Source organism: Staurois parvus, unplaced genomic scaffold, assembly GCF_062004578.1.
Source record: "Staurois parvus isolate SC_StPar_1 unplaced genomic scaffold, SC_StPar_1.0 ptg000927l, whole genome shotgun sequence".
Taxonomy (NCBI): domain Eukaryota; kingdom Metazoa; phylum Chordata; class Amphibia; order Anura; family Ranidae; genus Staurois; species Staurois parvus.
The window spans coordinates 376,034-389,428 of record NW_028318723.1 but is presented as its reverse complement, the minus strand read 5'-3'; the positions used below and the strand labels follow the sequence as shown (position 1 = coordinate 389,428).

The 13,395-nt window shown below is 42.8% G+C and overlaps 1 protein-coding gene across 3 annotated transcripts in view; it reads left to right on the top strand.

Annotated features, from left to right (window-relative positions):
• Positions 1-13,395, top strand: part of CLPX (caseinolytic mitochondrial matrix peptidase chaperone subunit X) — an 86,668-nt gene that overhangs the window by 51,189 nt on the left and 22,084 nt on the right. For all 3 annotated transcript variants that reach the window (XM_089656661.1, XM_089656662.1, XM_089656663.1), the window contains 3 exons: positions 3,622-3,798; positions 6,918-7,082; positions 8,514-8,602. In XM_089656661.1, coding sequence (XP_089512787.1) covers positions 3,622-3,798; positions 6,918-7,082; positions 8,514-8,602 — 431 coding nt within the window. The remainder of the gene's footprint in view (positions 1-3,621; positions 3,799-6,917; positions 7,083-8,513; positions 8,603-13,395) is intronic.

Below are 13,395 nucleotides of genomic sequence, written 5' to 3'. Positions count from 1 at the left end.
TAATGTCAGTATGTATGTCTCATAGAAAACAAATGGGGGGACCAAGAGAGGCCCCACCCTTTAAGAGGCTTTAAAGGAGGACCAACTGCAGCGTAACCAAACAAATATGGCTTTATTGAGATCAAAAATGATAAAATTGGTCAATCTGACCTACTATCCTCCAGTCACCATTTAAAACGAGGTCTGATCATGTTATTGCCTTGAAGCACAACAGCCCGGGCCCATCACACCCACTCAGTCACACTGCGATTCATACTCTAGCTCACATTACATGTTACACGGCAAGCCATCAGTCCGAGGCACGGGTAGAGAGAGAATTGGGGATTGCCACTGTACAAACTGACTATAATCCCTCCTGTCCACTACCTCACTACATGAGTGATAACCCCTACCCAGGGCTGATGGCCTAACCAAAGTGAGCTGCCAATTAGCCGTATGGCTGGTAATATGATACAGGTAACCCTGTGTGGCTCTAAAGCATATAGTAACTTGCTAATATACAGAACAGCAGTTACATTAATGGTCCATCTCTAGTAAAATATCATGGTGTGAGAGCACATATCACAGCATATACAGGTGAAACTCAAAAAATTTGAATGTCGTGCAAAAGTTCATTTATTTCAGTAATGCAACTTAAAAGGTGAAACTAATATATGAGACTCATTACATGCAAAGCAAGATAGTTCAAGCCGTGATTTGTCATAATTGTGATGATTATGGCTTACAGCTCATGAGAACCCCAAATCCACAAACTCCGAAAATGAGAATATTGTGAAAAGGTGGAATATTCTCGGCTCAAAGTGTCCCACTCTAATCAGCTAATTAAGCCATAACACCTGCAAAGGGTTCCTGAGCCTTTAAATGGTCTCTCAGTCTGGTTCAGTAGGAATCACAATCATGGGAGACTGTTGCCCTGACAGTTGTGCAGAAAACCATCATTGACACCCTCCATAAGGAGGGAAAGCCTCAAAAGGTAATTGCAAAAGTTGGATGTTCCCAAAGTACTGTATCAAAGCACATTAATAGAAAGTTATGTGGAAGGGAAAAGCGTGGAAGAAAAAGGTGCACAAGCAGCAGGGATGACCGCAGCCTGGAGAGGATTGTCAGGAAAAGGCCATTCAAAAGTGTTGGGGACTTTCACAAGGAGTGGACTGAGGCTGGAGTCAGTGCATCAAGAGCCACCACACACAGACGGATCCTGGACATGGGCTTCAAATGTCGTATTCCTCTCGTCAAGCCGCTCCTGAACAACAAACAACGTCAGCGTCTTACCTGGGCTAAAGAAAAACAGACCTGGTCTGTTGCTCAGTGGTCCAAAGTCCTCTTTTCTGATGAGAGCAACTTTTGCATCTCATTTGGAAACCAAGGACCCCGAGTATGGAGGAAGAATGGAGAGGCCCAAGGACCCCGAGTATGGAGGAAGAATGGAGAGGCCCAAGGACCCCGAGTATGGAGGAAGAATGGAGAGGCCCAAGGACCCCGAGTATGGAGGAAGAATGGAGAGGCGCACACAGCAAGATGCTTGAAGTCCAGTGTGAAGTTTCCACGGTCTGTTGATTTGGGGAGCCATGTCATCTGCTGGTGTTGGTCCACTGTGCTTCATGAAGTCCAGGGTCAACGCAGCCGTCTACCAGGAGATTTTGGAGCACTTCATGCTTCCTTCCGCAGACGAGCTTTATGGGGATGCTGACTTCATTTTCCAGCAGGACATGGCACCTGCCCACACTGCCAAAAGCACCAAAGCCTGGTTCAATGACCGTGGGATTACTGCGCTCGATTGGCCAGCAAACTCACCTGACTTGAACCCCATAGAGAATCTATGGGGCATTGCCAAGAGAAAGATGAGACCTGAGACCGAACAATGCAGAAGAGCTGAAGGCCGCTATTGAAGCATCCTGGTCTTCCATAACACCTCAGCAGTGCCACAGGCTGATAGCTTCCATGCCACGCCGCATTGAGGCAGTAATTGCTGCAGAAGGGGCTCAAACCAAGTACTGAGTACATATGCATGCTTCTACTTTTCAGAGGTCCGATATTGTTCTATGTACAATCCTTTTTTTCATTGATTGCATGTAATATTCTCATTTTCTGAGATTGTGGATTTGGGGTTTTCATGAGCTGTAAGCCATAATCATCACAATGATGACAAATCACGGCTTGAACTATCTTGCTTTGCATGTAATGAGTCTATCTCATATATTTCACCTTTTTTAAGTTGCTGCACTGGAAATAAATGAACTTTTGCACTATATTCTAATTTTTCAAGTTTCACCTGTATATAGATTGACCGGACGAGCTGAGCAGGCATATAGTTTTGCTGGATCACCACCTATCAAGCCACAGGATGAAAGTTTATCAGATCAACGGTGTCCAAGAGACTGCCAAAGCCCATATGTCAAGGTTTCAAGCTATACTGTATGTAGCTCCCATAAGCATGGAGAATGTGACTGATTGGAACATTCAGAGTATTAATGGAGCATAGGCAAGTAGGGGATCCCTGATCGCCAATTGGATACTGATCACAGGGCTTTGTTCGCATTATTCATGGAATGCCTTGTAACTTCTTTTTCTTGGATACAAGACCATCTCTGATTAGGAGGAGGAGCAGAGTAGGCTGTTGATGTTAACCAGAGAACGCCTTATCGGCTTCCACGGCGGCCTCTCAAGTATGAGATCCACATACTAACATTGTGCCAAAGCTGGACCAATGCAGCTATGCAATACAGATCATACCTAGAGTTCTGATTTTAACCCTTTTTTTTTTTTTTTTTTTTTCTTAGTGGTTGTAAAGGCTCAGGGTTTACCTTCATGCAATGTGTGCGGCAATCACCCCCCCTCCCCCCAATACCTACCTGGGACAACAGCGAGAGCCATTCCAATGATTACTGCTAGCGGCTATTTCCGCCCGCTGGCAGTAATTGCGTGGGGGAAAAAAAAACCCGACCGGTTGGTTGTACTGAAGTCAATTGATGTATTGACTTTAGCACAACCCGCCTGTCCATAGATTGAATAGAGTTGAATCTCGTCTGGTTCAGCAGGGACCGGTTGAGATTGGACCCATCTATGGGCAGGTGGGTTAATCAATCTATGACCAGCTTTAGTGTGCATGTCTGGTTTACAGCTGATAATGAGATCTACAAAGACCATACAGACGGGGTTAATCAGGGTGAACATTACCTCCACTTCCCCTTACTTAACCTTGCATAGACGGGCATAGCAAGGTAAGATTTTTACAGGGTAGTTAAGCAAATGTCAACAGCAATTTTTAAATATTTTATGTGAATGTAAAAATGTTAAATAGGTGTGATCCCATTTTGGCTGTGAGAATAAATACTTTGCTAACTCCTCCAGATAAAGGACCATTATAAAGGATAGGCTAAGGTAGTGCTCTTCAGTTGGGTTCCTCACAGTATGTAATAAATGGATGTTCTCACCAGGAGGGTATGTGAAGCTGGTGACTTTCTGCTCCATTAGCAAAATGCACTTGACTTGCTGGACCGTGGCCTTGTACTTGGAGTCCTGGTAGATAATGCACGATTATATTTTGTAACCTTGTTTTAAAACCGATTCTCCGTCTACTACATTTTTTTTTTTTTTTTTTTTTTTTTTTTTTTTCTTCAGAACTACTGCAGATTGCTGGCATCAGTCCACATGGCAATGCTCTGGGAGCCTCCATGCAGCAGCAAGTGAACCAGCAGATGCCACAGGAGAGGAGGGGTGGTGATGTGCTGGACTGCAATCACGATGACATCAAGCTGGAGAAAAGCAATATCCTGCTTCTGGGCCCCACAGGCTCTGGTAAGAAAGCTTCTGATTGTTGTTGAAATTGCAACGGTTTTCGACTGAATGGAAGTATCTTTGTACAAAAAAATGGTATAATGTATGACCAGTCTTACCCTATGTTCAATTTTTATTTAGATTTACCAAAACCAATATAATGTGTGGTCAAGCCTAAACTTTCAATTTGGTTACTGTAGGCAGACCCTTTCCACTACATAGTTGAAGGAAATTGAATGAGAAAATTGGTTTAATGCATGGCCAGCTTTAGGCCCTGTTCACACTAGAACTCGCGATCCAAGGGTTTCCCACACCATATTCAAATCACACTGCCCTTGCGACCTTCCAATGCATTGGTAATGACGCCCCCAACACAGGTTCCAAACTTGGTGTTTGTCTGCCCTGGATTGCACAGTACAAAATGACTGCGTGCAATTGGTTGCAGTGCGTTTTCTACTTTAGTATGATGCTAGGCAGGGGCGGACTGACAACTCATGGGGCTCCCGGGCAATAGGGGATCATGGGGCCCCTGTGTCCTTGCCCAAACTCAAAAAAGCCTATGAAAAAGGTACCAGGGGCATCTCATGGGGCCCCCTACTGACCCCGGGCCTTTGGGCAGTGCCCGAGTTTCCAAATGGTCAGTCCGCCCCTGATGCTGGGAAATTTAAGTCCAATCAACAGAATGGGCTCAAATCACAGCACACAGAATTGCATGTGAATTGCACCGGAATGCATTGCCCATTCCTATGCGATTCATAGTGTGGTGTTGTAACAGCTTAGGTTCAATTTTTACCTGGAATGCAATATAAAGTGGGTTTTTCTCCCAAAAAAAGGGTTTGAAAAAATTTCAGTGTAAAATACCGTGAGAATAAAATGGCAGTTGTTGCAATTTTTTTGTCACAGGCCAATGCAAAAAATGTTTTGGGGTTCTAAGTAATTTTCTAGCAAAACTGCTTTTTATATCTGAGAGATGTCAGAATTGGCCTGGGCAGGAAGTGGTTAACCCTTAAATATACCCAGTGAAGTGACTGTTTCATATCTCTGCATCACCTGAGGCCAAATCCTCCTGCATAAGTTGTAGCTGTTTATCTGAAACTTTTTTTTTTTTTTCTCTACAGCTTTTCAAAGTGCTGAATTTTTTTAACATTTGACTGAGTTGTCCGAAAGCAGGGAGCTGAAATTACACAATGCAGAGCTCAGTGAGGAGAGCTCTGAGAGCTGATTGGAGGGAAGGGACCCCTCCTCCTCCACACAGCTCACAGGAACAGAACTGAGACTGTCAATTTGCTTTAGGTCTCTCCCCGTCACCATTTTTCTCAGGAAAACTTGTCAAAAGTGATTCATGCAGATAGCAGAGAAATGAGGCAGCAGACAGAAATAACACGGAGACAAGTACACACTATAGAGCAGTGTTTCTCAACTCCAGTCCTCATGGACCCCCAACAGGTCATGTTTTCAGGATTTCCATTATTTTGCACCGGTGATTTGATCAGTTTCACTGCCTTAGTAATTACCACAGCTGTTTCATCTGAGGGAAATCCTGAAAACATGACCTGTTGGGGGTCCATGAGGACTGGAGTTGAGAAACACTGCTATAGAGGGATATGCTTTGTTCATATTTCATGTCTGAGGCTTATAACCCCTTTAAAGTTATCAGTGTAGCAGCTTTGACTTCTGCTGGTGATGGACCCATTGCAGGAGCTTATACAATGCTACAGAACTCTAGAATTCCTCTATGGGCGCACCCGTGCATGCTCGCTCCTGATCTGGCTCTCCTGTGTCCATTGACACACAGGGCATGGCTTGGCTCCGCCCCTCACTACTCATTACTGGCTGTGATTTGCAAGCGCGAATGACAAAGCAAATTTCAAGTGTTAGGATGGTGAATATCAGTAAAGTCTAATTGGAATTAAAAAAAAATTCTATCAGGAAACTTGGCACTGGGTGTCCCTTTTTAGTGCAAAGTGAAACAAAAAACAAGAAGCGCACCAACCTTGCGCATTACCTCAGTAACAGAATTTATTTAATAAAAGATAGGTACTCACAAACAGCGAATAAAATCAGGCATGTAGTCCTCAAAGGGACTTTAAAGATAAGAAGCCAGCGCGAATCCCATCATGGGGGTAGACACTCAGTATAGCTGACGCGTTTCGAAGGCTATGCCTTCTTCCTCAGTAAACCTGACGCGTTTCACGTTTGTCTGAGGAAGAAGGCATAGCCTTCGAAACGCGTCAGCTATACTGAGTGTCTACCCCCATGATGGGATTCGCGCTGGCTTCTTATCTTTAAAGTCCCTTTGAGGACTACATGCCTGATTTTATTCGCTGTTTGTGAGTACCTATCTTTTTTATTAAATCCTGTTACTGAGGTAATGCGCAAGGTTGGTGCGCTTCTTGTTTTTTGTTTCACTTTGCAGTATTGATCGGGCTTCCCCAGCCCTGTTTTGGAGCTGCACAACCTTGAAATATACTGGTGGTCGCTTGCTCTGGTGTTGGTTCCATCTATTTGCCACCGGTCTGGGTCCTAGAGCGCAGGAGAAATCGCAGCTGGTCTATTGTCCCTTTTTAGTACCTATGCACATGTTCAGATTTCTGTAACCTGAATAGATCCTCTTAAAATTAGTAACCAACTACAGTTGACCGTTCTTTGCAGCCCAACAGGCTTTTTTTTTTTTTTTTTTTTAATCTCCCACTCTACACAATCGCGCCTTATTCATTTCATCCGTTTTTCGGCAGCTACAGTATTTGTGCGTAACTATTTTCAAAGATGAAGCTCACGAAGGGCAAAACCTAGATCCAAAATAGCTGATGGCACCTTGAGAATTGCTACTCCATCCATTCATCCAGATATTGATGCTTTAATTATCAAAAACAGTTTTAAATATTGCACTAGTTTTGTTTCCCCCTTTTTTATTAAAAAAAAATTACAATAAAATGGAGTTTTATTACTCAAGTACATTATCTATATCAGTGATCGTTAACTTGTAATTAGCCAGTGTTTTCTGCTCATCGTTTTATTCTTGTATATTATGTGCGGCCCATGACCATTTCAATTCCTGGTATGCGTGTGGTTTTTTTTTTTTTTTTCTTTTTGTAACCCACAAATTCTGTTTTTACCCTCATGCTTTCTCTTTATTACAGGTAAAACTCTTCTTGCACAAACTCTAGCAAAGTGCTTGGATGTCCCATTTGCTATATGTGACTGTACCACTCTGACACAAGCTGGATATGTAGGAGAGGACATTGAGTCTGTGGTTGCCAAACTATTGCAGGATGCCAATTACAATGTGGAGAAAGCTCAGCAAGGTCTGTTTGAAATGGGAAAAAACAAAAAAAATCGAGTGTGTATATTTTAGGAACCAGGTCATGGGGGGGGGGGTCTAATATTGGTTATGTGCTTTTTATATATTACACTAATTACACACAATACTTCCCAGGGCTACAGTGTTTTTTTTTTTTTTTTCAGCACTCCTTACAATAGAATGTATGGGCTTTGCTTTTTTTTTTTTTTTTCACTTTCGATAATGGCAAATAGGGCGAATCTCCCTAATGGGGGCACAGACAGCAATAAAAACCTACTAGGTGTTCTAATCTCTCTCCCCTCTATCGAAAACAAAAAAAATTAAATTGATGAATAACTAAAAAGGCTAAATTTTATTTTTAATTATTTTTTTTTTTTTCACTGCTAAATCAGTTCATACACTAAATTTTAGTTTCTTTGAGTTGGCGATCTTGCTTTTGCTCTCCCTAAATATAAGATTTAATTCAGGGTCTTGTGACACCCACAGTATTATAGGTGAGGGTGGGTTCTGGTGGACAGTCACAACTTCAGGTGAGGAGAAACCTTGTGTCTGTTAAGCAGTAAGTGGCGGGGCCCAGTTGCCAGCGCGACTTTTGTGATCCTGGTAGTTCTGCCACTGGTGTCAGTAGCTTTTTATTTTTGGGAACCCTGTTTTGTGGGGGCTTTGTCTCAAAGTTGGAACATCAGAGGTCTGTTTAGACCCCTGATGTTTGACCAAAGGAGATTGAAGAACACAGCCCTCAATCTCCATCTCTGCAGCCTCAGCTGCACAGAATGAATGGACAAGGATAGCTCTACACAGAGCTTCCCATTCATTCAAAAACTGAAGCATAGAATACACAGTTTACTATGCCTCTGTTATGAATGAACAGAGTCAGTGATTTAAGTATCAGACTATTTTTTCAAGAAAAAAGGGGCTGTGGTAAATGACAAATTTACCGGCTCCTTCCCCGCTCTCCATGACTGCATCCCTTGCTGCTGCAGGGAGAGGGGAAAGCTGGCAGAGCCATGGGGGGGGGGGGGGGGGTGATGCGTGCCTGGGCTAAGAGCATGGGGGGGGCAGCAGAAAGCAGCTGGAGAGGGGCAGTGGCGGGACAACTGCTTACAGAGGAACCAATCTTTGTTCCTCCTGCAGCTGCTGAAGTAGGAAGTGGGGTGTTCAGTGGCTGCAGGAGGAAAATGGAGAGATGTTCCTCCTGTATGCAGTCACCCCCGCCACTCCTATCTAGGTGTACAAAGTTTTTTGTTTTGTGTTTTGTTTTTTGTTTTTTTAAAGGTGAACGAACTGGTATTGTACTCTTTGGAGCTTTTTTTCCTGACTTGGCAAGGCCAATTTATATTTAATTTATATTGATATGATGTAAAATAACCAAAACTAATCATGTTTTACAGGTTATATTATATTCTGGATTCATTTCTTCAAATTCTTTTTTCAGGTATTGTCTTTTTAGATGAAGTTGACAAAATTGGTAGTGTTCCTGGCATTCACCAGCTGAGAGATGTGGGGGGAGAAGGCGTACAGCAGGTAAGACTCCAAGTATTATTATTATTATTATTCAGGATTTCTATCAACAGTTTGCACAGCGCTTTACAATATAAGGGAGACAGTACAATTACAAGCAATAGGGGGGCCCGGCTCGTGGAGCTTACAATCTAAAGGAAGGGGTAGGTGATACAAAAGGTGATAGCTGCGGGGGATGATCTGGTGGAGGTGATTCAAGTACAGTTCTTAGGTGGAGGTGGGGTAGGCTTCCCTGAAGAAGTGAGTTTTCAAATTTCGCCTAAAGGCAGACAGGGTGGGGGCTGACCGGACATGCTGTGGTAGGGAGTTCCAGAGGATGGGAGAGGCTCTGGAGAAGTCCTGGAGGTGAACGTGGGAGGAGGTGATGAGGGAGCTAGAGAGGAGGATATCATGGGAGGGGTGGAGTGGGCGATTTGGGCGGGATCTGTGGATGAGGTTGGTGATGTAGCTAGGGGCAGTGTTGTGGATGGCTTTGTAAGCTGTGGTTAGTATAGTGTTCTATATAAAAACAATGAATTGAGCTCACACTTTGTGTGCCACCGCAAAGACTGAGCTTACTGCACCCTACAGTGTCTCAATTCTGGACATTTGCTAAGATTTATGTAGGATAACGGGTATGCATATCTCTTTAAACAAAGCAGGAAATAAAGTTTAAAAAATCCTTAATTCATTCAATCAGTGTAAAGCAGATTCATACATCACTAAAAGGTGCTGGTAATAATCAGTCAAGTGAATAAAGTGTTACTAAACCAACAACCGTAAAATCAGTCTGTATATGCCGTAAAGCATGTTTGCTATACTCTCTGTGGAACCTAAGGGGTTAATCCTGTGCATTGTGTACAAATGCTGCTTTGATCCTGACTTGTCTGATCCTCCCCTTCTTCCAGTGTCCTCCCTCTTATCACCTGATAAGACCTAGATCATGTAGAGACACTGCACATGCTCCATAATTTTTTTCTTCATTTTATTTATTTTTTAAATTTCTGCTATAAAACATATCCAGTGAAAAAAAATTCTTAAATTTAGGCCAAAATTTATTCGGCTACATTTTTCTTTGGTTAAAAAAAAAAAAAACATACCCAATACGTGTATATTTGGTTTGCGTGAAAATTAATGCCTCTCGCCATATTTCTAAAGGTGCTATTTACATGAAATTTTTCACCATGTCGGTAATAACCCATGCAATCCATACATAGTAACTAAAACAAAAGAAATGACGTTATATGTAATAAAATTTGACATAGGGAAACATTTTTGAACACCTTAAGGCAGGCAAAAAAGGCATGGAAAGCCAAGCCACCAGCTGAAATCTCAGTAATTAGAAAGCAATCCTGCCCCTTGTCAGTCCCAACTGATGGCCCATAAAAGGTGTCGTCTTACAAAGGTGTCACACAAAAAAAATCTCATAATGGGTAAAGGCAAAGAGCTCTCAAGACTTTCTCAGTCTTATTGTTGCAAAATATACTGATGGCATTAGTTACAGAAGGATTTCTGAATGTTCCAGTGAGCACTGTTTGGGCCATAATCCGGAAGTGGAAAGAACATTTTTTTTTTTTATCTTAAACCGGCCACCACCAGGTGCTCCTCGCAAGATTTCTGACAGAAGAGTGAAAAGAATTATCAGAAGGGTTGTTGAAGAGCCAAGGACCACTTGTGGAGTGCTTCAGAAAGACCTGGAATCTGCATTACTTCTGGTTGGCTTTGAAACCATTGAACCTGCTGTCAACCACCTTGGCCTGTATACCCGCTCACCACGCAAGACTCCATTGCTGAAGAAAAAGCATGATGTTATACAGGATTTATATCGCGCCAACAGTTTGGGCCGTGCTGTACAAAATGAAGGCAGACATTAGTTACAATACAATTTGGTACAACAGGAAACAGAGGGCCCGGCTCTTTAGAGCTTACAATCTAGCAATGTTAAAGTTTGCTGCACAACATAAGACAAGCCTTTGAAATACTGGGAGAATATAGTCTGGTCAGATGAGACCAAAATTGAACTCTTTGGATGCCATAATACGCACCATGTTTGGAGGCCAAATGGCACTGCACACCACCCCAAAAACACCATCCCAACAGCGAAGCATGGAGGTGGGAACATTATGGTGTGGGGCTGTTTTTCAGCATACGGTACTGGCAAACTTCATTTCTTTTTTGAAGGGTGAATGGAAAAATGTGCAGAGACATTCTTGATAGAAATCTTCTGCCATCTACCAAAATGATGGTGAAACAAGGGTGGACATTTCAGCAAGACGATGATCCCCAACACTGTCAAAGAAATTCTCAATTGGTTTCAAAGAAAATAAAGCTGCTAGCATGGCCTAGCCAATAACCCTACTTGAATCCAATAGAAAATCCTATGGAAAGAACTAAAGATCTGAGTCTTCAAATCTTGAAGGTTCTGTGGGCCTCTTCTATGAACTGTGAAAGAATGGGCCAAAATCGCACCTGAGCAGTGCATGTGACCAGTTTCTCCGTACAGGAGGCGTCTTGACGCTGTCCTTGCCAACAAAGGATTTTGTACCAAGTATTAAACAGATTTCAGTTGGCATGTTTCCTGTGTCATTAATTTTTATTGCATACAGTTGCAAGAAAAAGTATGTAAACCCCTTGGGATTACGTGGCGTTTTGCATGAATTGGCCATAAAATGTGCTCTGAACGTCATCTAAGTCACAATAGAAGAACACAGTCTGCTGAACATAATACTACACAAACATTAGATGTTGCCATGGTTTAATTGCACATAACATGTAAACATTCACAGTGCAGGGAGGAAAGTATGTGAGGCCCTAGCTTAATGACTTCTCCCAGAGCTAATTGGAGCCAGGAGCGAGCCAACCTTGACTCCAATCAGTGTGATGATATTGGATGTGTTGCTGACAGCTGTCCTGCCCTTAAAAAACACACACCTGTTTTGGGTTTACTGGTTTCAAGAAGCACTGTCTGATGTGAACCATGCCTCGCAGAAAAGAGCTCTCAGAAGACCTACAATCAAGAATTCTTGGCTTGCATTAAGCTGGAAAGGGTTACAAAAGTATCTCCAAAAGCCTTGATGTTCATGTGTCCACGGTAAGACACTGTCTACAAATGGAGAAAGTTTAGCACTGTTGCTACTCTCCCTAGGCGTGGTCGTCCTGTAAAAATGACTGCAAGAGCACAGCGCAGAATGCTGCATGAGGTAAAGAAGAATCCCAGAGTGTCCGCTAAAGACCTACAGAAATCTCTGGCACATGCTAACATTTTTGTTGACACATCTACAATAAGGAAAACATTAAACAAGAATGGAGTACATGGGAGGACACCACGGAAGAAGCCATTGCTGTCCAAAAAGAATATTGCAGCACGTTTGAAGTTTGCAAAAGAGCACCTGGATGTTCCACAGCACTACTGGCAAAATATACTGTGGACAGATGAAACCAAGATTGAGTTGTTTGGGAAGAACACACAACACTATGTGTGGAGAAAAAAAGGCACAGCACACCAACATCAAAACCTCATCCCCACTGTGAAACATTGCGGAGGGAGCATCATGGTTTGGGGCTGCTTTGCTGCTTCAGGGCCTGGACGGATTGTTGTCATTGATGGGAAAATGAATTCCAGAGTTTATCAAGATATTTTGCAGGAAAACGTACCACCATCTGTCCGCCAACTGAAGCTCCGCAGAGGATGGGTGATGCAACAGGACAATGACCCAAAGCATACAAGTAATTCAACAAAACAATGGCTGCAACAGCACAGAATACGCCTTCTGGAGTGGCCCAGTCAGAGTCCTGACCTCAACCCGATTGAAATGCTGTGGCATGACCCTAAGAGAGCGGTTCACACCAGACATCCCAAGAATATTGCTACACTGAAACAGTTTTGTGAAGAAGAGTGGTCCAAAATGACTCCAGATCGTTGTGCAGGTCTGATCTGCAACTACAGGAAACGTTTGGTTGAGGTTATTGCTGCCAAAGGAGGGTCAACCAGTTATTAAGTCCAAAGGTTCACATACTTTTTCCTCCCTGCACTGTGAATGTTTACATGTTATGTGCAATTAAACCATGGCAACATCTAATGTTTGTGTAGTATTATGTTCAGCAGACTGTGTTCTTCTATTGTGACTTAGATGACGTTCAGAGCACATTTTATGGCCAATTCATGCAAAACTCCACGTAATCCCAAGGGGTTCACATACTTTTTCTTGAAACTGTATAACTTAATTTCTGAACTTGTTTGTTTTTGTTTTCTTGGATGTATGGGTTGTCACTGACGTGGTGAATATTTCATGTGAATAGCACCTTTAGAAATGTTTACTGAGAAAAATGACATGTTCAATACTTATAGTAGGATTGTGATAGTGTGGCAGGCAGTCTAACACTAATTCCCACTGAGGTGGGAACTGACTGTGACACTAATAGTGATCATTGGTAATACTATAAACAGTCATTGTACTAAGGACACTGGCTGGGAACGGGTTAACATCTGGGGCAATCAAAGGGTTAACTGTGTGCCTAACCATGTGTACTGCTTTTACTAATAGATATGGCTGTGTTTTTTTTTCTCCCTGCAAACACAGCCACTTGGCTGCTCTGTGTACAGAGGCTGGTGTTGGTAAATACCAGGCTCTGTACTGTCATTCAATAAGCCAATCAGCAGGTCCCAGTCATAAATATTACCCAGGACCTGCTAATCAACTTGTGCTGTAGCGAATGACTGTGCGCACACACAGGGCGGTGGATGCGCAACCCCCCACACCTGGAAATGCTGGATCACATACATGTACAGGACCTCCTGCTCTCTAGCTCCCTGGTCT